Source organism: Athene noctua, chromosome 3 (genome assembly GCF_965140245.1).
Source record: "Athene noctua chromosome 3, bAthNoc1.hap1.1, whole genome shotgun sequence".
NCBI classification, from domain to species: Eukaryota; Metazoa; Chordata; class Aves; order Strigiformes; family Strigidae; genus Athene; species Athene noctua.
In genome coordinates, this window is record NC_134039.1 from 35,919,437 (window position 1) to 35,944,911 (window position 25,475).

Genomic DNA, 25,475 nt, shown 5'->3' on the forward strand with positions numbered 1-25,475 from the left:
ATCTTCTCTGTCACATACTCCCTCCTCTTGTGTTCATCTCTTTTTTGCAGTGTGGTATTCGACACTTCTTACTAAGTTAAAGATCAAATTTTCATGAGTATCTCTCTTTACTTTTTAAACACTTAGTGAGAAACACTGCATCTCCGTGTCTTGTTCTCCCATTAGCTATACTGGTGTGTACAAGATGACACTCAACTGAAGTAGGCATTTGTGCTTCTTCAAAAACAAGATGAGAGTTGGCTCTAGAGTGTGAATAATTGACTCTCTAACTTAGTTACTGGAAAATACTCCATGTATCTGGGAGAATCTATTGAAAGAGAAACGTTTGATCTGCAAGCCCAATTTGTCTCCATGAGACTAGTCTATCCCATCTATATGCTGCCTTTTCCTCTAACCTGTTCTGATTTTACTTTGTGTAAAATTTACCTTCGCTCATAAATTTTGCATAGGATCATCTTCTGATTTTGACTCCTTCAGGTGGTAGCTTTTGGAGTGCTTAAAACACTGAACCGAGTGAACGATTTCCCATGTGTTTCATCTTTTTTCCTTACGTCTTGCATCTAATTGCTCTATCAGCACTGGTACTTCATACAGACAGAGCAACTTTTTATCCTGTTAATTACTGTGAGTGAAACTGAGGAGTCATTTTTGGTTGTGCAACCCAGGAGCCTGAGGAAAATTCCTGCTGTCTTTTGTCAGACTACCTCTGCCCGAAAAATGGCTTTTCAACATCAGAACTGCATTAATAAAATGTTTATTTAGCACCTTTCAGGTTGAAGGATCCAAAAGCACTTTACAATTAACTACACACATCATCACTGAAATGCATTTAAGCAGAAAATCAGCAGACAAGTCACTGCATAAATTTCAAAATGAATGGACTTCTGGCCAGCCGCTTGGCTAGAAAGCAAAGTAGAAGCTATAATGATCTGTAGCAAACAGGATTCTGATTTTGTTTTGGTTTTTGAAGGTCTCATCTGAAAACCTACATGCTAAAGCTGCATTCAACCCAATTTAGCCACTTCAGAAAACTGAAGATTTGCATCAGCCCTGCCAAGATTAGAATCTGTGGTGCCAGGGAGTCTAGCCTAATCCTAACCTGACATTTAGATGACTAAACCACCACCCCAAGGTAAAGGACATACCCAGAAAGTTCAAGTTGCAAGCATATAGTAACACAGTGCTGTTTTTTAATCCAGATGTTTATACATAAACATCCACATGTACAGTATGCCTCTTCACAAGCACCAGGCATTAGTTTACAGTCCTGTAACTTTTCCAGCTTTGGGGGAAGGGGAAATGTGACCTTCTGAGCTTTAGTAGCTAGAATAATCATTCCAGGGAAGGAGTAGAAGGCACTTGGCACGACTGAACAAAGCACCTGCAAATTCTCTTATTGGGAATGATCCTCATTCCCTGGGAGGACAGAGATTACCTGCAGTCTTTCCAGCTGTAATGTTGACAGTTCGTAAGAAATAGATACCAAATAAATTCTGAGCAACATTTCCTCTTCTACAGAAGTATTCTCAAATGCTGGAAATCTCATGAATACACACAGCCCAGTTCCTCCCTGTTGCAGCTCAACAGAAGAAGGTGGGCATAAATGTGTTAAATGTGGCTTTTAAATGTATCTCCTGACTGTAACGTTGATTACGTTTTTCACTTCAGCAAAGAAAAATTATAAGGCTATTTTTATACAATTTGAAAGCACTTAATACAAAGTTACATGAATACACTGCATCGTATGGCCTATCTGTGGAGAAAATACTGAAATACTACCATAGGGCTGTTCAATACTAGTTTTTTCTTTCAACTTTTTATCTTAATACTAGAAAATATATAAATCATTTACATGACATTATGCAAAAGAAGGCACGGCCGGTTATAGTTTACACAAGCACAATGCATAATATGCAGAAAAAGGGATTAAAAAGAAGCTTCACATCCTTATTAGATACATTGTTGCAACCCATTAAGAAAAGTACTTAACAACAGAAGTGTTCAACACTTGAGAGCTATGATATAAAAAAATTATAATTCATTTAATGCAAAACAGATTTATATATACTTTTATATATAAACACTGTTTAAAAATGCTAACATAATAAAAGTAGATTATCCATGTAATGAAAAGTGCAAACCAAAGTAATAGAGGGTTTCACAATGTCCTTCTCATGACACAGGAAAAACTAGCCCATAGGAATGAAGTGTTAAATCCACCAGTAAGTCCTTGGTGTGATGAGGCATCATCAGGATTTCTGAGCATTTGGAGAAAGCAGTACTGGAGAAGAGGCTCCATCCAGACTGGGGAGTGGCACTGGTATGTGACCATTTAGCAGAGTTGGAAACTGTAAGAGGCCAAAAGGTAAAAATTACTCTTTATCTCAAAGCATTCAGCCCAGAAGCACATGGGTTTAGCATTAGCAACTGCCTCCAGATGGTTTCAAGACTTGTGATTTCTATACAGTAAGACACATACCAAATGCCTGCATCAGCCATTAGGAATGTAAAAAAAAGGGAGAAACCTGAATAATTTGTAAATGTACAGTGATATATAAATCTATTATTGGCTATATTTTATATAAAAGTTCATATAACACATTTATCATCACCCTGGGAAATTGAGTGCTATAGAGAAATCTTTGCCATCCATTCTGCTTCCAAAAATGTTTTGCAGTCTACAATTTAATTAAAATACATACTTTTTGTCTGCCTTTCTTAAAATCTAAGCAGGGAAGAGCTTTGTGAAAGTGAAAGTTGTGATGCAGTTTTAGGGCAGAAAAAGTACAATTGTGAATACAAAGCATGGGGAATGTTACCCTCAAGTAATTGCAGTTTCTCTCTGGATTTACTAAGAAACCATAAACTAGCTATACCAGATCATGTGAAGCAGAATATATTGTACATGGTATTAACCTTCTGCTTCTGAAATGCTGTGCAAAAAAATACTTAATACATAAACTGTATATTCCTAGTTCATGACAGCATCCTGACTGTAACTTGCCTGCAGTGACATGTATTGACTAGTTCTTAACATCTGACCCGAGAAAAAGCAAAGCAAGTAGGTGGAATGAACTTGTTGCAGCATGAGGTGGGAATTATCCCAGTGGTAGATACCAATCTGGCCTTGAGGCCCAGTTCCACGAGCCGTGCTGGGTTCCTGTTAGCTTGAGAGAGACAGAGCTGAGTAACAGCTCTCAACTTCAAGTGTCTGCTGTATTTTTACCCCGTACCAAATCAGTCCTTCAACAGCCAGCTGTGGTGTAATCAACCTCTACACGTGCATATGATGTGCCTGTAGCAGGATTACTCTTCCACTAAGATGTTAGTTAATGATACCTATCTTCCAGCGTTCAGCTGAAAATCAGGCCGAGCAGCGCAGGCGCAGCCGTGTGCTTGGGGGGGGCTGGCACCACACTCCTGGTGCAGAGGACTGGCTGATACCTCGCTTTTAACCAACCCAAGCCTCAGGAAATGTTTCCATCGCTTCTGCCAAGATTCGTTAAAAAACAGAACTAAATTACAAGCTCTTGCTTTTCTAGTCTAGGTTTCTAGCGAGACATGTAAATTACAATGTGTTTCATGTGATTCCCAAAGCTAGCAAAAGAGGGTTGTGTGATCTTTGGTGTCTGTCGAGGCGGGTGGCATGCTGGCACTATGGCCTGAGATGCAAACAATGCTAACATCACGATTTCATTCTCCCCCTGCCCTCCAGCCCAACTCTGCTCTCTCGTTCTTCCTGTTGTCTCTGTAGCCCCTGGGGCTGGGATGATGTTCTTTATTCATACACCTCCATACAGTGGGGATCTGGGACTTGACTATGGCCTCTCAGTGCTACCATCTCTACAGTAGTAACAAGGAAAATACACTTGATTTAATTAGCACTTAATTCAAGGTAACTTGGTAGTCCTTAAGTTTGGCTGCATTTTCTTGAATTAACCAATTCTGTGCAAGTCTCTTGCTGTTCCAGTTATGTGGTAATTTCAAACTAAAGACAAAACATCAAAATAAGTTTGAAGCCACACTGCTGTGTAATTAAAGGGATGTCTCTCCCAGTAGGTCAATATATCAAGGTAAATTGTGTGGAAGGAGACTGCAGATTTCAGTGATGCTCTGCATAGGCTGTAAGAATGTATAGGCGTAGGTGTATGGGAGTTGCTTACACCTTATAAACATCGAATGACAGTTTTTACAAGTTAATAAGCATCTACATGCTCTGTGAGGGAGTATGCAAGTAGTTGTGTCCAGCACTCCTCCTGATTCACCAAAGGAGGGACCACACTTTCCCATAGGCTTGTTCTGGGCTCAGTGGGACCATGGATGTGGATGGCTCCCTTCCTGGTCCTTGTACTATGCAAAGACTAATACTAAAGAACTGTAGGCAGTGCCAGGAATAGCGCCATTATGAAAAGCAGCACACACCTGAAACAAATACAGCAATCTGATCTCTCTTCCATGCACATCAGCAGGCAAGGGTGCAGTGGCAGGCAGGCAGCTGCAGAGCTGCCCTGGCCTCTGGCTGCTGGCAGGATTCTGACTCCTTCAGCAGTGACCAAATTTTCTTTCAACTCCCAGTGCAAATGACCAGGTGAAAGCAAAAGCAATTTGTGAAGCAGTTCCAGCTCTTTCCTCCCTTCCCTGACAAGCTGCGTGGAAATGGCCTGGCTTGTGCAGGCAGCCCAGTGAGAGCTCTGCCCCAATGCCTACGTGGGATGACCAGCAGTTCTCAGTGCGGTCACTAGGCTTCAGCTGTGGTTGTTGTTTCCTATTTGCTGTTAAAATAAAGCTTTGTGCTCTACAAACCTGTCACTGTGGCCCTTGCCTGAATCAAACATCATTTATAAGGCCTGGGTCTCTCAGAAAGGCAACAGCCAAGGCCACTCTTCACTTTCAGTGGGTGGCCAGCATATATTCTGCAAATTCATTCCAGGCCCTGGTGTAGACACTTCCCTCTCAAATGAAATGGCTGGTGGTTTTCAACCACATGTGCAAAACTAAGGTCCAATAGGGATAAATGAGTTTATCTGAAACATAAACAAGGAGCCCTAGGGCTCCATGCTCAATGTCCCACTGGAGGCAGAAGGACTTACTACCCCAGCGAGGACTGTGCCTGAGCAGAGCACTTGAGCCAAAGCCCAGCCCTGGAGTTGGGCAGTCAGTCTCCCTGAAGGTTCAGACTAACAGCAGGATCCCTGTCTAGCAGCAGCCCCCTCTGTTAGCGTTGGCCCTCCACAGCACTCAGGGAGTTCATTCCAGGGGTGTCCCTTCATTCTTCAGCCACTTGGGTGGTCATCAGCTTCTTGTGCTTCTTGCCAATTAGCTGATCAGCAGAATTTCTTTTGTGATTTACTGAACTGACTGTTTTGCAGCAGCTACAGCTGGAGCTGCTAATACCATCCCTGCCATCCTCTTCCTAAGCCTTGAGTGAATGCTTCAGCTGAGTGCTGTGGCCATCGCAGTTTACTTAATAACTTTTGTATTTACCAAAACTTTGAGATTTTTACTCTCCCAGTACCCATGAGAGTTACATATGGAGAAGTTGTGCTCAGAGGTATGAAGTAACTTCGTTGAGGACACATGGATAATTTGCACAACTGAGCCTTCAGGTTCAGAGTGCCCTTATTGTAAATACAACTATGCCCTGTCTTTCTGAGTGAGAAGTAACTCATTAAGACAAGGATAAACCTACACCCACCTCTCTGTGTGAGATCCAAACTGGCTTTGGTTTTCCCAGGGTCCATGTTCCATCACTCTCCTGGCTGGTCCCTGACTGGTCTGCACATTCTTCGTGAAGCTCTGAGAGCTCAGTTACCTACTCTTACTGTGGTCCAGCACTTATTTCTGTTTCCTTCATACAATACGTGTGTGCTTGCTGCAGTAGACACTTCCCTGTTGTTCTGACTGTGCTGGCAAGGGTTTAAAGAGGGTACAAGTAAGTAGGCCTTTCTTTAAAAGTGCATGTTAACTCCTGTATTTTTTTTAACTATCTGAAGAGCTCCAGATCAATGTGAGGAGATGCTCCCCTAATGTCTCTTCCACATGTGTGCTTTTGGAAATGAAACCTGTGCATTGGAAAGACCTACCTGGAACAGAGTGTTTGGTCCCTGCAGCCTGGCAGGACTCAGAGGAGCAACAGGACTGAGGCTGCTCCAGAAATGAATGCTAGACAGCAGTGGGCTTGGAGTCAGCAATAATCCATTTGGGGTCTGCAAGACAAAAAAAAACCCCATGATGCGTGTGTCAGGGGTTACAGCTCCATACAACAATCACAACCTCTGAAGTCTTACACCTCACCTACTGGCTCTTTTTCCCAATGAATTCAGACATACAACATAACATACTGAGTATACTGGCTGGCAGCAACTGCCCATCCAGCCCCGCATCCTGTCTCCACAGTGGTCAATACTGGATACCTGCACATTTAATATTCCTTCAGATGCAAATTGATTTCAGTTCTATTGCAATTTGCTTAAGGAGAAGCACAGTGATTGTTTATGTGAACCATGCTCATGCGACTGTGTAAAATACCATGATGCCCCAGTGTCTGTAAACACAGCCTTATCTCCTTTATTTTTTAACTTCTGAAGGGTAGCAATTGCTTGAACTGACTTCAGCTTTTGATGCATTAATGCAATTGTGTGTGGAGCCAAAGAGCCACTGCCAGCCTTTAAAGTTTACTCCTCCGATGGCAACTGTTCAAAACGGAAGAAGTTTCAAGAAACTGGCAGGCTGACACAGTGAGAGACCAGTGTATGGGTTGGGTGCCCAGGGGCACGGCGGACAGCACAGCTAATTATTTGAAAAGAACCAAAATGTCAAGAATTAAGAATCCAAGACTTTTTCCAGCTTGGAAGTGGCTCCTTCCAGTGCTGTGGTACACAAGCATTCCTGGAAATGCTCTTAGCACTTCCAAAGCACAATTGGAGGGGAGGTATAGTTAAAGCACATGCAGATCTCCATTCAAAGGAAGAATCACATTAATTATTTTGTATCCAGAGTAACTTTATCTTTCCAAAAAAGAACATGAAAGTGATGTGACAGTTTTGAACAAAGCATTTGGCATAATGAGTTAATCTCACCAGTAATCTTGATGCCAGTTATCAAAATCAGTCCTATTTAGCAAAGTGCTTAATGAAATTAACTGCTCTACAGAGAGACCTGGACAGGCTGGAGCCATGGGCTGAGGCCAACTGGAGGAGTTTCAATAAGGCCAAATGCCGGGGGCTGCCCTTGGGCCACAACAACCCCCAGCAGCGCTACAGGCTTGGGGAGGAGTGGCTGGAGAGCTGCCAGTCAGAGAGGGACCTGGGGGTGCTGATTGACAGCCGGCTGAACAGGAGCCAGCAGTGTGCCCAGGTGGCCAAGAAGGCCAATGGCATCCTGGCTTGTGTCAGCAATAGCGTGGCCAGCAGGGACAGGGAAGGGATCTGACCCCTGTACTCGGCACTGGTGAGGCCGCACCTCGATTCCTGTGTTCAGTTTTGGGCCCCTCACTACAAAAAGGACATTGAATGACTCGAGCGTGTCCAGAGAAGGGCAACGAAGCTGGTGCAGGGTCTGGAGCACAGGTCGTACGGGGAGCGGCTGAGGGAACTGGGGGTGTTTAGTCTGGAGAAGAGGAGGCTGAGGGGAGACCTCATCGCCCTCTACAGCTACCTGAAAGGAGGGTGCAGAGAGCTGGGGATGAGTCTCTTTAACCAAGTAACAAGCGATAGGACAAGAGGGAATGGCCTCAGGTTGCACCAGGGAAGGTTTAGACTAGATGTTAGGAAATATTTCTTTCCAGAACGGGTTGTTGGGCGTTGGAATGGGCTGCCCAGGGCAGTGGTGGAGTCCCCATCCCTGGAGGGGTTTAAGAGTCGGGTCGACATAGCGCTGAGGGATCTGGTGTAGTTGGGAACTGTCAATGTTAGGTTAATGGTTGGACTAGACAATCTCCAAGGTCTTTTCCAACCTTGATGATTATGTAATTCTGTGAAATTTGAGTGCACACTTAGCAAGTAAGTACGTGTTACACTGTGTGGGACAAGTGCCTCAGTGCTCTGCTGAACTGGGGCACCAGCTCGTCCAGAGTTTAAAACACATAAAGCAAAGATAGAAGATTGAAGATAAGGTGTATCTCCCCCTAGTAAACAGCACGTCATGCATTCTGGTACCTGCTAGCTTCCCACCAGGCCAGAGATAAAAACTCCCACATATGGCAACTGCAACCAGGGGTCTCACTTAATAACTGCTTCACCATGGGCTGTCATCCTGTCACCAGCCTCTGCAGTGAGCAGGCTCAGAAAGGCAGGTACCACGGGTCATGTGGATTTTCCAATATGATGGACATGTTATTTGCAAAGTAGTGCCTGAAGGATCAGCTGTGGTGTTTGAGGCTCTGTGCAAACACCCAGGAATACAGACCTGCTCTGACGTGCTTGCACTGGAGTTCACAACCGGGTCAAACAATTATTTTAACACCAGCAGAATAGATGGGAGAGACAAGGCGCAGCAAACATTAAGGTCCTCCCAGTGATTCTGTCGCAAGGTGTCTGAAAGGCTGTTTAATACAAAGAGGTTGACTGCTCTTGAAAGGGATGTTTTCTCTAAGGAATCTCAAAAGAAGCAGGGTTCATGGAGAAATGCAAAGGAAAAGGACACTGCCATTTCCCTTGTGCTGAAGAAGGTGGGTCAGAAACACCAAACCCCCGTGGAAGAAACCACAGTTATGTCACAAGGAGTAATAAACATGTGGTATTGCTGGGAAAGCAAAAGGTGTTTATGCAGTAAAATAGCAGGTATGGTGGTCACTGGAGTACCAGTGAGGTCAGGGTTTGCATATATTTGGCTGACAACAAAAGGGACAAAGAGTTGGTGGAGGCCTGGCAAGGAGAAAACTTCTGTCTTGATCTCAGCAAGTGACAGCTCTTGTCAAGATATCTAAGAAAAAATACTTGACAAGCAGGCACTTGTGAACAGCTCCTTCACAAACGCCCTCTTCCCAGCACCACAGTGCTTTCATGGGGCAGGAAAACTGCAGTACCAGTGAAAGCACCTTTCCTGTGCTGCATTACAAGCTGATGCTCCACAGGCAGGCAGTTATTGATGGGGATTTACAAGACTGACAGAGAACACACTGAATTAGGTCAGGATAAATACTCAGAGATCTACTTACAGAAGAGCCTACTAACCTTAAAACCAAAGATGTAAGCAGCAAGACCCAACAATATTTGACTAAGGACACAGTATTGTGCCAACTGTACTAAGAGCCCCAATGCGCTATGCCTCAGTTCTTTATTTTTTCTCTAAGAAGCTGCAGATATTCAGAACTGAAAATGCAGCTGAAGCAGAGATGTCCTCCATTCATCTCTGGAAGCATGTTAACAAGCCTAACAACAGTGCTAAGCAAAAGCGCATGTCCTCCAATGATCAGAACACTAATGTCTGCAAGTTCTGCCAGAGCCAAAAGCCAGCCAAAGCAAGCCTCCAAATCTGTTAATATTTAATGCAAAAAGAGCACAGGGCCTCTCAGGCTTGTTCTCAGTTTTGCCATCAGCCAAGCATCAAAACCACCAGAGGAAACCTAAGTGTAAACAACACCACAGCACAGGCTATCCTTAAACTACACGTGGAAATTGATGTGTCACTTCATTTTCTGCCCTCATACAGCTGTACATCTGGTATTAGATGTGGAACCCAGTGGGAAGTTCCTGCTTTAAAAAAATCATTATAATCTAAGCATAGGAACAGTTTAAATAGAAATAATTCATTGCGCAGAGATGATTATGTTAAGCAACAATGCTCATGGCTCCTAACTTCTCTGACAAAGAATGTGTGTAAGTACAAGCTTTCTTGTCACTTCTAGCTGTCAGATAATGGACAAGTGCTGTCACACGCACATTATTTCCCAGGTCATTAGGCATGTGCTAGAGCCTGGATGGTGTATGTGGATATAATACAGATCACGCACATGCTGACTGCAGGCACACTACTTTGTCCATAAGGAAACAGCATGTTGTAAATGTTACAAATGCTTAAGTAGAGGCCTGAAGAAAGAGAGTGAGTCAAAATAATATATCCATATTGGCCAAGGGAAAGCCAACAAAAATAACAATAATAAATAATCTGTAAAAGAAGCAAGTACTGAGTGAAATCTAAATATCTCTCTTTGAAGCTAAACAAATGGAAAGCTGGTATTTCTCTATCAAAGTACGGTACTATATGCACTGACATCTTCAGACCTATTGTTCTGTTGTGAAATTGGTTGTGCATATCACGTGTCCTTTTGCAGGGCTCCATCCGAGGGTATTCCTCATGACCAGGTACAATGGAAAGCTATGTGAAATACCCTCTCAGGCAGCAGGACCTTCACCGAACCTACATCGCTCTTGGAGCAGGAACTTGTGCCTGACATCCCGTTCTGCACCTGCCCCTGGCAGCAGGTGTCTACCAGTCGGATCTGATAAATCAGAGATCATCTGAGATATCATGCATGCTCTTCCTAAGATAATGGGATGGACTGCGTATTTCCAGCCTAAATTATGGCTTTAGTTATTTTGTACTGCGGTATTAGAGTTATCTGACCACAGTTGTTATATTGTTTTTCTTTTATATTCACTAGGTCAAGTATTTAGGATGCAGGGTGCTTCTTACCCACACTAGAAATAGAAGGCTAAAAGAGAGGGAAAAAGCTATGTTGCTGTATAGCCTAAAGTTTAAATAAACAGATCCAGGAACTACCCTACATGGGTGCCACCTGCCTCTTCAGTGATAGCTTAACCTGTAAAAAAGATATGTAATGGCATTAAGTTGACTAACAATAACCACGGCCTTAGCTAGCCATCCTGCTAAAGGAGGGCCACAATCATCCACCTAATTCCCTTCTTTGTCCTTCAGGGACAGCAAGTATACCAGTTTACAGATGAATGAGAAAATTATTTTTCAAAGAAATAATTACAAAATGAGGAAAGAAATCTCTGTTCATACTGAGTCTTGGAAGAGCAGTAAATTAAAGCAAGCTTGTAATAACTCATGCTGTCATTGTGCCTGGTTGGCATCTGATATGATTTATTTGTCAGATTTGCTCCCTACAAGCAAAATACTTACTGTGGTTATACCACAGTTAGAGGTTACAGGAGTTGGTCAATGCACCTCAGTTTTGGTTTGCCACCCTTCTGTTATTTCTGCCAAACATACCTTCACTTGAAGGCTTCATGATGTCAAATATCACAGATAACAGCCCACAAAATCCTCTTTCTTTGTGACACAACTTCATATCTCAGTAGCTTACAGGTGTGTCTCAACTGCAATAGCTTTACACAAACTTGCTCTGTAGCCAGCTGAAAACCTCAATAACAGCAAGCGCCGCACCGGTCAAGAGCTCCTGCTGACACTCTCACCTCTGCCAGGCCTTCGTGCTGTGCAGGCACACAATGCTGCCCATGCCCAGCTGGAAGACCTCTAACACCTGGCTGCACTGCAGGCATCATCTGTGCAAAACCTCTTCGAAAGGGAAGAGGTAAGGGGATTATGTGACCCCCAGACAGCCCAAAGTAAATGAGAGCTTGTAACACACACCTTTGTATTTATTTATTTACTGTTCAGTTTGTTTCATTCAATGCTAGTATTTGCATCAACTTTTATTTTGGGGTGGGGGAGGAAGTTAGGGGGTGTTCCCCATTGGGATAATTTTATTTAGATTTTACTTTGGATTCTTTTGTCTAATTTTGCAGTAGTAGTGTAAGACAAAACTCACCAGTGAACACACCAGGTCATTACCTATGAGATTTTCCTCTTCTCCTCTCAACTGCTAGATTTTCTTTCATAGACTTGCTTGAAAATGAGAACCTGCCATTGACATTACCACAAACACATGCTTAAAAAAAGAACAAAATAACCTACTGGTTATTCAGTAGGTCTGTGCTGAAAGGCACCTCTGGCAAGTACTCTCTGGATCTGTAAAACTTTGGAAATTGAAACTGGCTTAAGAGCCTTGTCTTAGAAACCACTTAATTTGCTCCATATTCAAAAACTAATTAAAAGGTCACACTGTTTGAATGGATACAACATCTAGTAGAGAAATCTAACCAAGCATCCCGCAATGCATATGCTCAAGTCATGACCTAAAAAACCCCTGTGGTTTTCTTGTTGGCTTTTCCTGCTTGTTTTGCAGACCTGGAAGCTGGTTTGAACTGATAAGCGATTAAATCGTGTTAACTATCGGCTGCCCATCTCACCATCCTTCCAGGCAGTCTGTGAACTGCGATGACTTTTCCCACGCTCACGTAGGCACCCCAGGAGGAACCTACTTTCCACCCTTTGTTTAGACCTCTGATACTTCCCTCTTCCCCATATGCTTCTATATTCTACTGGATGATGACAGACCCATAGAGCTAACACTCTTGGCCACACAGAAGGAATACCTGGCTGAACCAAGAGTACAGGAGACAGTCAGGTCTTACCTGTGCAGTGAAGAAAGCAGGAGTCAAGGATCCCGAAGGAAGCGCGGGGCTGTTGAGGGCAATGGAACCGATGTCGGTGCTGGAGAGAACCATAGGTGGGGCAGAAATTTCCAAGCCTTTGGGTTTTTTAGCCTTTGGGGGAAGAGATGGAGATTTTGCCTTGGAGCCTGAGGAGAGGTTCAGAGGCTCAAGGGAATCTGAGTCGTGGCAACTGGACTCAAGGAAGAGGCTCCTGTGTTCTGCAGGAAGGGGTGAGGTGGGAGACAGAGACGGTGACCTGGAGGAAGATGATGATGGAGATGAAATGCTGGCACTGTTGGGTAGCATTAGGGAAGATATTTTAGCCGATACTGATGAGCTGAGAAAAGCAGAGGCAGCTGCTGTTTCAGAAGTGGAAGGCAATGACACCATGGGCCTCATAACTTGTTTGTCTGTTTTGTTTGTCACAAATCTTATAACAGTCCGAACTTCTTCAACTGGTGTGTTTCCTTCTGACTTCTCCTCCAGTTTTTCTGTTTTGATTGGCTTGTAAGGGTCTGGCTGGTTCTGCAGAGAGTTGATAGTGAAAGAGGAGTACAGGCCAGAGTGGATGTATTCATTACGGCTTGTGCTTTTCAATGCTGACAAGCTGTGCTTGTGCTGATCCCTGCCCTCAGAAGGCATCTTACAGTCGCTGTCCTGCAGCAAAAGGCTCTCTCTGCTGATTTCCACAGCATGTGGATCCATTTTTAAAATCTCAGGAAAGGAGACAAACTTGTACACAAATTTTTGTCCAATCACTTTCTTGATGATGTTCTGCAAATACAAAAGCAGATGCTAGAAAGATCGGCATTTGAGAGGCACTGAGTCCAGCAAATATAAGGGGGCTCACAAGGGTAGGGAGGGGCACTGCTTCCTCCTCAAGCTGAGCAGGTCATTCCCCTGAGGCTTCTAACGCTGCTCATCTTTGGCTCATTCACATGGCTCTGCTCAGCTAGGGAGACCATTCCCCCCCACCCCGACCCTCCCCAGCTACTCATGGTGTCTAACAAAATCACCATTACTAGGTGATAAAGACCTGCTGGCTGCTGGTGAGCTGTTTTTCTCCAACTTCCTCTGAGGTATGTTAGGAATATTTTTTTTCTAGTAAAAACAATTTTGCCACCTTGCAGACTCGAGCCATGCCACCATTTGTGTTTCACAACAAAGGCAAACTCCTTCATTTATGCCTCCCAAAACTGACACCAACTACTTAGAGTATGAAAAACGCTCAAATGTCTTCAAGGGACAAAATTACTTCGGCCTCCCTGCTCCAGTCATTTACCTTCTTGTCCTGACCATGTGCAGAAGGATTGACCTAGGCTTACGGTGACTGTCCTTCCTTCAACTGTCACGAACTATGTCCGTGACAAACGCAATCACTTGCATGTGTTGGAAAAGTATTTGTGTCTTGCTGTATCGCCTGTGCTATCTCCAGGTTTAGTCTCAGGATGCTCACTGGTGCAGGCAGAAGGTCTCCATCAGTCTAAACTGGTTATAGAAATTAATTCCTGAAAAAAATCCCAAACCCCTCAAAGGTTTGTAGAACTATTTATTTTTTTCTTCATATTTGCCATAATGAAAGTGTCCCCTTTATGGAAACAACTGACTCCCTTTGAAATTGAAATCTTTCATGAAGGTCCCATTTTCAGTCCTAAGCTCTCTTCCTGCAAACCCGGGTACGCTGCATGCTCTAACACCATGTGTGGTGTCCCCAGGGACGTGATGTGAGCTCCTCCACTGTAAGGCACCAGGTCCTGGCCTGGCCTACGGAAAGGACTGAAACATTTACCACCCTAAGTCAAGTGCTGTGGAAGGCAAGAAGCAGTATTTCCTGAAATTTCCATAGTTATTTCTCTCTTCCTGAAGTCCCTGGTGGAGAGTTTGTCTTTAAGTCACCTCTGAAAAACCCTTCCAAGAAGCTTCCCTTTAGTGCAGCACGTCTGCTGCACCTCCAGCTGATACCCTGCAAACAAGACATTTGCTTTGCTGTACATGTGGGAATGTAAATATTTACAATATTCCTAAAAATCTGTTTTTCATTCTACCACAGATTCTGAGACCAGTAGAGGAAACATTAGTTACATTGACTGAAAATTTTAAAAGAAATTTAAAGAATTTAAAGAAAGAAAAAGAAACACAAACACTATCCCTGTTTATATATGGACAGTACCTAGTGCTGGATGCTTGCAGTGCCTGCATGACACCTTTTTTTGTCACAAAAGCAAGGCTCATTTTGGGAAAGAAGAGTCTGCACCTGGGTATCGGAACCTCTTCCATCTTTCAGCTGAGCTACTGCACCCTGTAATTCATCCGTCTAAACGTCCTGGCACCTTCTTGAATACAAAATTAATCCTACAAAGAGCTCTGGGATATAGCTTGGCTTCACAGGTCAGGAGCTGTGGCACAAATGGAAAAAGTTGTTTCACAAGTTGATAACAGGGATCTGTAGCAAGGAGAGGAATTAAATTCAGCACGCTCAGACTAAAGGCACAAAACTGCCCTCTTCCGTGACGAATTGTACACACGTCTACCCACCTCACAGATCCTGCAATGCCTATTTTTGCCCTCTAAAATTTCAGGACATCTCAGTCTGCATGAGCTTTAATTCCCATGGCCTACATATTTTTTTTTGGTGCTAATTAGGTGAAATGTTGGATGGACACACATTCTCTGTTCTCTATTACATTCTTATTGAAAAATGTAAAATCTCCAAACTACTCAACATATGAAAAAAACCCCTCCAAATAGATTTTGTTTTCTTTTTTTTAATAAGTATTTTTTAATTTAAAGTAATACCTCCCCTCTGCTCCTGGCAGCTTTAACTTACTATCACATCAACTGCTGGCAACAGAGCTCCTACTTGGAAAATGTGACTCCCAGCATAAAAAGATTAAATGTATTTAAGGGTGGCACTTTTACACGGGTACAAGCTTAAAACAGGGGAACACTGCTATAAAAAGCAAGCAAACAGGCTGGTGAGTTTATACTTCCTCTGTTATTATTAAATATAGTTATGTTTTAAGAAGGTCTATCAGTGCAGCTCCCCTGACTCCATAAGCCTGAAGCAAAGGCCCACTTAACAATGGCTGGAGATGAAAAGGATTCAAGTGCAGATCCCTCAAGCACTTTGCAGGCTTCTCTTAAATGTGAAGCCCGAGGATATCTCCATCAGCGTGTTAGAGAAAATAAGGATGCAAATAATTAAATGCCTCCGAAACACCACTGACTTTTCTAAATTTTTTTTGACAAGTAATTGAAGTGAAGGTAAAAAGCAGCTTATTTTTACCACCACCTCAGTGATCTGTCAGAATCATTCTGAGCTGTGGATGATGGTTCAAACCACAGAAGAGAGTGACAGGCATCATGACAAGCCGGGGTTTTCCACCCTCAGTTTGAAAGGGCAAAGAAGGCTTCCTTATATTAAGGACTTCAATTGCAGGGAGACTAGACCACTTGCTTGGTAGCAGGACAGTAAGTACATGTGCACATTTAGCCCTTTTTTGTTGTTGTTTGAATTTTCTAGGTAAATTCCCTCATGAGCAGGCTTACGACGAGTGCTAGCGGCTGCCAGCCAGGGCTGCAGGGAGCTCCGGGGCTGCACTGCCAGTAAGGCAACTGCTGGGCCAGTGCAACTGCTGGGGAGGAGAACTGAACAACCAGGCCAGGACCAAGGGCTCCAGTCCAATAGCTTGGAAAAAAAAAAAAATCTTATCAAGAGACAGCACTCTGACATTTAGAAAGAGGGCAGGGAACTGGGAACATTCCTCTTCTGTTGGCTTCTTGACTGTTCCTCACTTGAACACTTTACAGCTCCTCTCCTCTGTCTCCAGTCTGTAAAACAGTGAATACAGCAAACATGACCATCCCCCATTGCAAAGTGCTTTGAAAGCTGCTGATCCAAACTGGCTACAGCACTGCCCAACGTCTGCTCTAGTGCATCAGCTGTGTCAGGGAGCTCAGGTTTATTCACACCATATCACTTCAGACACTCACTTATGAGCATCTCCAAAACCAGCCCTACCCAGGTGCTCTGAATCACCAGAAGGAGGAATGGTCTCTCCCCCTGTCCTCCACAGACCAGCTGGGTGAGCCAGATGCCAAAGGCTCAGTGGCCTGGTTCCCCCTGCAGCTTAAACCAGTCAATAATGTGGCTCGGGGTTTTTTGTGTCAACTATGCATATGCCCTCCTGAAATACACAGGAGCTTTTGCCCGTCTCAACAGCACATGACCTCTCTTTCCATTTTTTTCTTTCCTCCCAGAAGTTTTCCTGTGCATTGCTGCAACTCAGACTTCATTTCTTCTATCAAGTGTTTGTGTTTCATTTTCATCATCTCTGACTCTTACTCCCTGTCTGAGCCATCTAGAGCTAAGGTGTAACAATGCTACCAGCGTGACACAAGGATTTTAGTGGTTTGGCTCAAGCCTCTTAGCTAGCAAGTTTGCTGCTGGCTGCAGGAGCCACTTGGGAAATGCGATCCTGGTTCCAAGTTGAACTTCAGACTAACGAGGGGCCTCAGGGGCAGGAAGACCAGATTGGGACCCTGCCTCTCACACTTGGGCACTAAAAATAGGAACTAGTAACCAGGCTACTGGGTCTGACCTGTTACAGGAGGGGAGGGCACCTCTGAATCCTAAGAGCACCTGAGAAGCTCTGTCCCCCACACTGCAACAAGCACAAATAAGCCCATATTATTTATATACCATACATCATACTGCCAACCCATCTAAACAAGCAGGCAGCCATTAACAGAAACTAAAATGATTGAATAGCATGCACCAAGTAAAGCCTGGGGCCACATACTGTTCAGAGAGGATGCAAAAATACCGAATATCTGCTCATCACAACAGTATGTGACTGTGCAATTAATTATGCAAGCTTAACTCGTGCAAACATTAAGGTTACCCAGGGAACTGTGATTCTTGCATTTCCTAACTTCTGAGGGCTTGAATTCCACAACTGCTACATTCTATTACCTGCATGTTATTTCCTGGATTCGCCCTCCTTCCCTCAAAAAAAAAAAAAAACCTCATGGGGAAAACTCACTAGCTTCCTTTTGTGGTGTCATCTTGAAATATTCATGGGGACCTTTAGTAGCCCTGAAACCCCTAGAGACTTCCAAAAGGTATCTGTCATTATGCTATCAGAAAAACAAAGTAACTGCACAACTTCAGCAAAAAGAAACCTACTAATCCTACTTGTAAAGGTATTTTAGTTCTATACATGAAGCTAAAGAGTGCTCTGCGTGGGAATAGATGTGAAGGGTTTCCTTGCCTGAAAGCATTACAAGAGATTTTCGACCAGCAGAAGTGTGTAACATGACGGACATGCTGTTCAAGCTGTAGGTAAAGAGTGCAGGGTGCCTTTCCTCAGTGCTATCTGTCATCTGTTCTGCTGCTCTGTTGAGGCAACAGGGGAAATGCACTAAATAAAACGGGAGGAGGGGAATTCAGGTACAAATGAAACAGGAAATGGAAAGTCTTCAGATTATCTACAAACCTTTAGCAAACAGAATCATGGTAGGAAATTACAGTCAAGATATGCCACACTCCACATTTCCTGGGGTGCTTTATATGTGAATTTAACATAAATCTAGCCATCAGCCTCAAGAGCACATTATGCTTGCTTTCAAAGCGAGACTAAGGAACTTGTCCTAATTGTTATTTTCTCCAGCACTGGAATTAATTTAATTTTTAAGTTCAGATGAATCAGATGATGAATTTTAACAAGCCGGTGTTCCCCCCCAAGCAAAATAGCAGAGCTCATAAACCTCCATTTATCCAGTGATCAGTTTTTATTTCTCCACAGTGAATAATTTCAAAGACAAAACATGAAGCAGTAGCTCAGGTAGCGACAGCTATTAATGCAGTAGCAGCAGAGGGCAGCCCAAGAAAGGAAGGCCCATCCCATGTGTCATCATAATTTCTAAAACGTCACTGCCCTTTGCCTCAAACTCACATACTGCCAGACCAGTTGGGTTATAGGTAGAGAAGTTCCTGTTGATAATTCCCCAACTCAAATGAAGTCTTGTCCAGAGTTCCACCTCTTGACTTTCCTGCTGCCACTCCCCAGACTGCAGCACAATGTTTATCCTATTTGCTCAGTGTGCATCGCATTTGCCCTTGCACATCCAGCTGCCAACACAGCCATCACTGCCAACAGCAATGGAGGGGACAAGGATCTCAGAAGGCTCCTCAAGGCTACCTCAAGGTCTACACTGCTCTTGGTTTATCCCACAAATTGGTGAATGGTCCAGGGGAGAGGAGTGCAAAAGTCTGAGAGGCTCTTTCACCTCTACCAGCCCTTCCTCTTTTGTTCTGCAGAAGGGAAAGAAGAATGCTAAGGAGCCCTTCCTTCCCTCCTCAACTTCTTCCCTTTCTGTGCTATGCAGCACAGACTGAACTGAAGGCAGAGAAAGTGTTTAGGACTGAACCCACTGCTAAGCACTTCCTGCCAGCCTACTAGGATTCATTATCCACTATCCTTGCCAGTATCTCTCATATTTCAAAACCTGCAGCAAGTTCCCCTGTCCCTCTGCACTTTCCTAACAATCTGCCTTTCTCCACTGCCTGGGAACCAATAGGACACAACACAGCAAACCCCCACAGTGGGTGAGAAGCTCCCACTGTTTTCTGCTAAAGGACTTCTCCAATTTAAATAGCAATAGGCATGATTTTGGTTTGAGGTTCAAACCCTGATCACAATACATAGGGAAGAGCTTATCCTTCTTTCCATCTAGGAGCTACCAGCTCCACTGGGCTGCAGAACTCCTGGAAAAATGGCCAAAATCCTTGTGCCACACCTAGATAAAACTGCAGACAGAAGAGAGCACACAGTTCAAGAAAGAAAGCAGCTGTAAGAACAGCAAGCAATGACCTCAGCCAGAGCCCTGGTGAAGAAACTGTACAGCCACTCCTCTAGCAGATGCTGCATTAGCAGAGACAAAACAGATGACAAAGGGTGTGTGCTGGGTGGAGGGGGGTGGGCAACTGAAAACAGTACAAGGGTTAAAAAAAAAAAAGGTTAAAAGAAGAAAGGGAGCCTCAAGTAAGGAGCCATTATATTCCATTGATCTGAAGAGATCAGAAAGATCTTGAAGGATGAGTGCTACAAATATCTTGTCCTTTGTATTTAAGCAATGTCTGTTCAGCCCCTGTGTATCTGGGCTCTGCCTGGATATGCTGTCCATTCACCAGCAGGCACTCTGTCTCCATTGATCCCAGTCAAGTTTATAATCAGAGGGGTTGGAGTCATATAATGAGGCAAGCTTCCTCACGCTGAGCAGAAAGCACTTAGTGAAGGGGAATTCATCACACCAACTGCTTCGAACAGCCACTGCACTGTCCTCTCTGAATCCTTTTGTGCCTTCTCAGTCAGGCCACCTTTGAAACATGTTAAGTGGAAAAATCTGACTTCTAGTGGACAAAATACTAAAAACATTTCATTGCAGAATTTACAGCTCTAAATCTGAAACCAAAAATCTTACAGAAGAAGGAGCCCTTCCAAATTCCAATGTGAGTAATGAAAAGTCTGATCATCAAATCATGCACAGTTAATGTGCAGTCAACATGTTCTTTGATTGGTCTGTTAGACTGGCTGCATAGCACCCAGCCCTACCATGCCCTTCAAGAATTGGTGCACTACAAATAATACATGACAACAGTACTCTGAGCTCACTAGTTTCCTCTGCCTTGTGCAGGCAGCAAGCATGCATGCATGCTTAACTGTGCTGAACACTGGTCTTACTCACTGTATAATCTCATCTCACTGCCTTTTCTGAAAATCAAGATGAGAACAGACCACTAAGCATGGCTATGAAGTTTTCCTTTTTAATACACAATATCTGTAACAGTCCTTCTCTTTAATAATCTTCAAGAATATAGGAAATAGTAAACCCTATTAATTTAGAAATATTATAAAAAATATCCATTTACGGGGAACTAATCCTGAAAAGATATAATACAACCAATATACAGTTAAGCCAAAAAAGGCTGGAAAAACCATCTGGAAACTCCTTGTTGAATGTGATGGAGTCTAAAATTGAGAAGGATGGATGTGCAAGATATTTTAGCACCTCTGTATTTGCGTGCTACAATTTTTTCCTTCTAATATCTTGACACATCTGAGAGATTCTCTTCAAATATCTTTCTGTTACAGCAATCTAATACATACACTCTTACTCCCTGTTCTCATTTTTGCATTCTCTGTTGTACTGTTGCCACCTTGCTTCAGGCTGAAGAATAAGACCAAAGACTAAATGTCAAAGGGAAGGACAGTTTCACAGTAGTGACAGTGATCTTATGAACTCCCACTATACCACAGAAATTTTATTTTCAGAGGTGCTAGCTACCAGTAACCTCTACTGACCTCTCCTAGATTGTGGTCATGCTCATGATGTCTGAAAATCAGAAGAAAACTGAGTGATCTAAATAATTCCAGATTACTATGTTCAATATGTTACTATTTTAGATTTCAGTTTTAAATAAAGAGGTTGAAAGTGGAGTTCTCAACAGCCAACAGCTCCGCACTAGGTGTAACCAGCTTCTGAGAGCACGCAAAGAACCACAGCTTGCCAGCTAAAAGGTTTATGCCTAAATTGTGCTGATTTCTTGGGTCTTATTAGTTCTATCAAACCTCAACAGATGTATCTGTGAAGGAGGGGCAAGATTCAGTAGGTCTTGCAAGGCAGAAAAACTGGATGAAGAAACACCTACCAAAGCACATGTTCCACTCTTTTGACTTGAGATACCCAGAAGATAAATACACTCTGACTTGGGAACTTAACATTCTACAGCAGATACAGTCTTCAGCTAAGATGAGCTCAGCATGAGACTACTACCTTGACAAACAGACCCAAACATATCCCCGCTCTGACACCCAGCATCTGACCAGCTGCTTTTCCCTCTGTTTGCTTTTCTTCTGCACTTTCATCCAGTAGGACATGACATTAGTGCTCTTTCATATATATTGCTGCTAATTAAATGACAGCAACATATAATCTAGACTACTGTGGAAGCTAACACAGATTTTGTCCTAAAATGACACAGTGGAAAAATTCCAGACTCTTAGAAACACTGAGCATTAACACAGCAATAGTTACAGTGAGATCCTGCTAAGGTAATACTGCACTGTCATAACTGCAGAAGTGTTTCAGCACTGTATTTCCAGCTAATAAATTAGGACCCAATACAACTGTAGAAAAGATTTACCAGAAAGCTCAGGCAAGACTAGCTAAAACACTGGCCAACAGGATCTATGCTCCCATGTGTCCCATGAAAACTGTGAAAACTCAACCCTGCTCTCTATGCTTTTGGGTCGGCTGTTTGACTTTTCCTTGTTCTGACATAGGTGATACCTGCTGGTAAAGCTGCCACTCTGCCTGCTGTATCACAGTATCACTGCTTTCTACCACGTCCCTGCGTCCCAGAAGATCCTATGCAGGCTGTAATAATCAAACAGTTCTCTGTTATCCACAGTTATTTTATTCTTTGCAAAAGCTACAGAAAATATTGGGTAGCCAAATGCATAAACGCATGAAAGTATCATTAAGTGTAAATCTAGGTGAAAACCTCCTCTCCTCAGGAAATGGGATGTGCATCATTTTCCTGGACATCTTTTAGCTGTCCTCTTACCTCCACTGCGATTGCCTTCAATAGTGTTGTCTGTTGTAAGAACTAGTTAGAGGAACTTTAGAATACCTTCCATATAGAGGTGAAATATTAAATGGTAGTGTTTCTATTTTCTTAGTCTGCATGAGAATAACAAAATTTACCTTGTCATAATAGTACCTGAGCGCTCGGCTCAGTTTGTCATAATTCATATTAGTTTTGTTTTTTCTGAGTCCCCACAGCTTAGCCACTTCTTCTGCCTTGAGTAGCTTGAATTCGCCATCATTAGACGTCCAGCAAATCAGGTGCTCATGTTTCTGGTCTAGCAGCAACTGCAAAAGGAACTGCCACAGTGTGATTGCACTCTCCATACCTACAAGGAACAAAGGAGAGCAACAGTGTGAAAAACATTTGGGAGCAGGTGTTTCACCCAACGCTCATTTCAGTAATAAGCTCTGTGTAGGAATCATCCTGTGTAATTGAGCAAAGGAAGCTACTGCATCACTTACAACTGAACATCCACAAGACCTACAGGTCTGGCACTCCCATTTCAGTACTTTTTCCACTGCTATTTTCTGAAGGGACACATAAAATAGAGTAAGTATTTAGAAAAGCATTGCCCACATAGTTCACATGGTACAGGGTTATCTCTGGTTAGTGTCTTCAATTCAATGTATGCAATCACCCTTCAAAGGAACATACAGGGGGGAAAAAAAAGGACTTGATGTAACTATCCACTGAAGTGAGACGAAAAACTGCTGTTTACTGTCATGAGAAGAGTTCAGTATAACTCGTTCGGACACATCACTGTGAAGAAGGGGAGGAAAAGGGAAGGCCAGAGCAGTCACCTTTGGCTAGAGGACCAGAAACCTCCCCCTGCCACCACACACACCTGTCTTCCCCAGTGTCATATGGCCTTTGTATCTTCCAGGGCCTGAAATGGCTCTTGCTGCTTCTGTTTGCCAATTCAAATAGGTCAAAAGATATTATGTGTTTTGCAGAAATGCTGAAAGTTCAGTACGCTCAAGTACAGTAACGTAAGTGCTGTGTACCCTGAACTTTTCTCTAACAGCAATCTTCCCTTTCATTACTATATGTACGACTGAGAACTAAGAATATTTTTAACAGTGTCCGAGTCTTACTTCTAAGGTTGTTTGAATATTTTTTCTCTGCTGAAGGTTGTTTGAAATTTTTTTCTCTACTAACCGCCTGTGCTACTGAGCCCTCCCTTGAATAAACGGGTTTTTTAGGCACTGCAATAGAAGGACAAATTTATGAACCAACTCAGCACAGATATATACACAACTTAAAACCTGGGAGCATTACCACTGAAGACAATTTATTATTGCAAAGAAGATATTGCTAAAATTGACCTTTTAAATTACAGAACTACAAAATGATATTTCCCCCCACTTTCAACAACACTGCCAGCCTTAGTATGTTAACACTGCATCAAATAATTTTTTTTCTTGGCCTCTTCCGATACTTTAATTTGGACATGTTACATCTAACTAACGCAGATTTAAAGATGATGGTATTACTGGGTTAACTATGGTGCTAATGGGGCTAATTATTACCTGACATCTTTGTACGTGTAACAACGGGTATTTTTGTCTTTATCTAAAGCAGCTCATGATTTTTAACTTCCTTGCTCAGTTTGTTTCCTAATGTATTACTGTTTGTGCCCTAACAGATTACACAGCCGGAATATGCCAGGCTTCCCGCCTGACGTTTCCCTGGGTGTGTTGACCACGAGAGGGCACAAGACTTCTAACTATCTCCCTACCACATGGCAGCGGGCAACACGCGGCTGAGGGAAGATTTGCCTCTTCAAGTCTGCCCCAGCACTACGGAAATCACGTTGCATGAACATCACTAGTATAAAGGAAAATGCGCTGCATAAGCTTCACTAGTGTAAAAGCAAGTTTAAGATGCTACAGAATGTTGTCAATAATTTTACAGAAAAACAGGATTTGGAGCTCTGTTTTAGTCCAAATAATTTCTCAGTACACTGGCCAAAAAAAGGGTTTACAGAATTAACGGATGGTTTTATTATCCCTCATTTTGCTGATTAACTGAGAATCCAGACTGAATAACAAGGACAAAAATATCTATCCCTGACACCCAGCTGTGTAACACGGTAACTACACAGCACCTTCAAGAGACAGCAGAGGCTCCCAGGACTGTTAGGGATCTTTGAAACAGAACTGCCTGTATGGATGATTTGGCACTTTCAAATGTTTGCATTTCATTTGTTGCATTTTTTATCACTTTATACAAATCTTTTTCCATATGGTGTAAGGCAAGAAAAAAATGTATAGCTAGAATTAAATATACCTGAAAGTTACAGAGTCACCTTACAGTCTTTAAAAAACTTTTAAATTACACCATCTGTACAAGTATTAACATCTTTAATGGATTACTTATCTAAAACATCATAGCTAATAAAGTATCCTTGATAATCTAGCATCATATATACATACTTTAAAATTAATATTTATAAATTTTGCAACTTCACTAAATGTGTATATACAGCCATATTACTTTAAAATAATTATTTCTGTTCATCACTTATTATAAGCAATACTCTTCATAATTTCATCACTTATTATAAGCAATACTCTTCATAATTTCAATTTGTATCATAAAACTGTTCCAAACAAGAAATCACAAATAGAACTTTTTTCTCCTCTGGAAAATTAGAGGTGACTTATAAATACCTTTCTTCATAATTGTATTAAAATGTGTACAGGTGTATCATGCTACAAAGACCTGTCAGTAGAACTTTAGGTGAGGAAATTAAACATGCGAGAGTGACAGAAGCACCAATACCAACTCCACCACCATGCCATTAGCCAAATCAGAGATGCATTTCTCTCATCCAGACCTTAAATTCCATCTTCCTACAGATCATCAGCAGTCACACCCCTTCAGAGTGTTTACGTGGAACTGAACTCACAGTGAAGCGCATTTTGCTGCAGTTTCCTTAATCTTCATTCACCTCCGCCCGACACTCACAGAGTAACCTACAGCTAACATTGCACTACACTCTCCATTATGAACCTGTTTTCTGATGCTTATCATTTGTAAAATGTAAACAGTTTTGGATTCCATTTTATCTACTGTGGGCCTCGTAGTGACTCAGCCATAGGTGTAATATAAAATGCACGAACGGTGCAAGCCTGGGTGAGAACATCCCACAGGAGTACCCACTCCACGCGATCTGTCCCAGTGACTAAGGAGAGGCGGCTTCTATCAGGTTATTATATAAAAGGCTACTGCCACCTTTTTCAGAGAGGTTCAGTTCTTGGTGATCAGTTCTTCAACCAGATGAGATATGCACATAATCTCGGGGGGGCCCTTCAGGTGCTGGATCCAGGGTGGATGGCTGTAGTCGGATTAGA

At 42.8% G+C, this 25,475-nt stretch overlaps 1 protein-coding gene across 1 annotated transcript in view; it reads right to left on the reverse strand.

Annotated features, from left to right (window-relative positions):
* Positions 1–738: 738 nt before the first annotated feature.
* The window catches only part of ELK3 (ETS transcription factor ELK3), a 38,174-nt gene continuing 13,437 nt past the window's right edge, over positions 739–25,475 (reverse strand). The window contains exons 2-5 of the mRNA XM_074901472.1: positions 22,236–22,444; positions 12,444–13,238; positions 6,084–6,206; positions 739–2,348 (exon numbers count right to left, since the gene is read on the reverse strand). Coding sequence (XP_074757573.1) covers positions 2,250–2,348; positions 6,084–6,206; positions 12,444–13,238; positions 22,236–22,442 — 1,224 coding nt within the window. The 5' untranslated portion in view covers positions 22,443–22,444 and the 3' untranslated portion in view covers positions 739–2,249. The remainder of the gene's footprint in view (positions 2,349–6,083; positions 6,207–12,443; positions 13,239–22,235; positions 22,445–25,475) is intronic.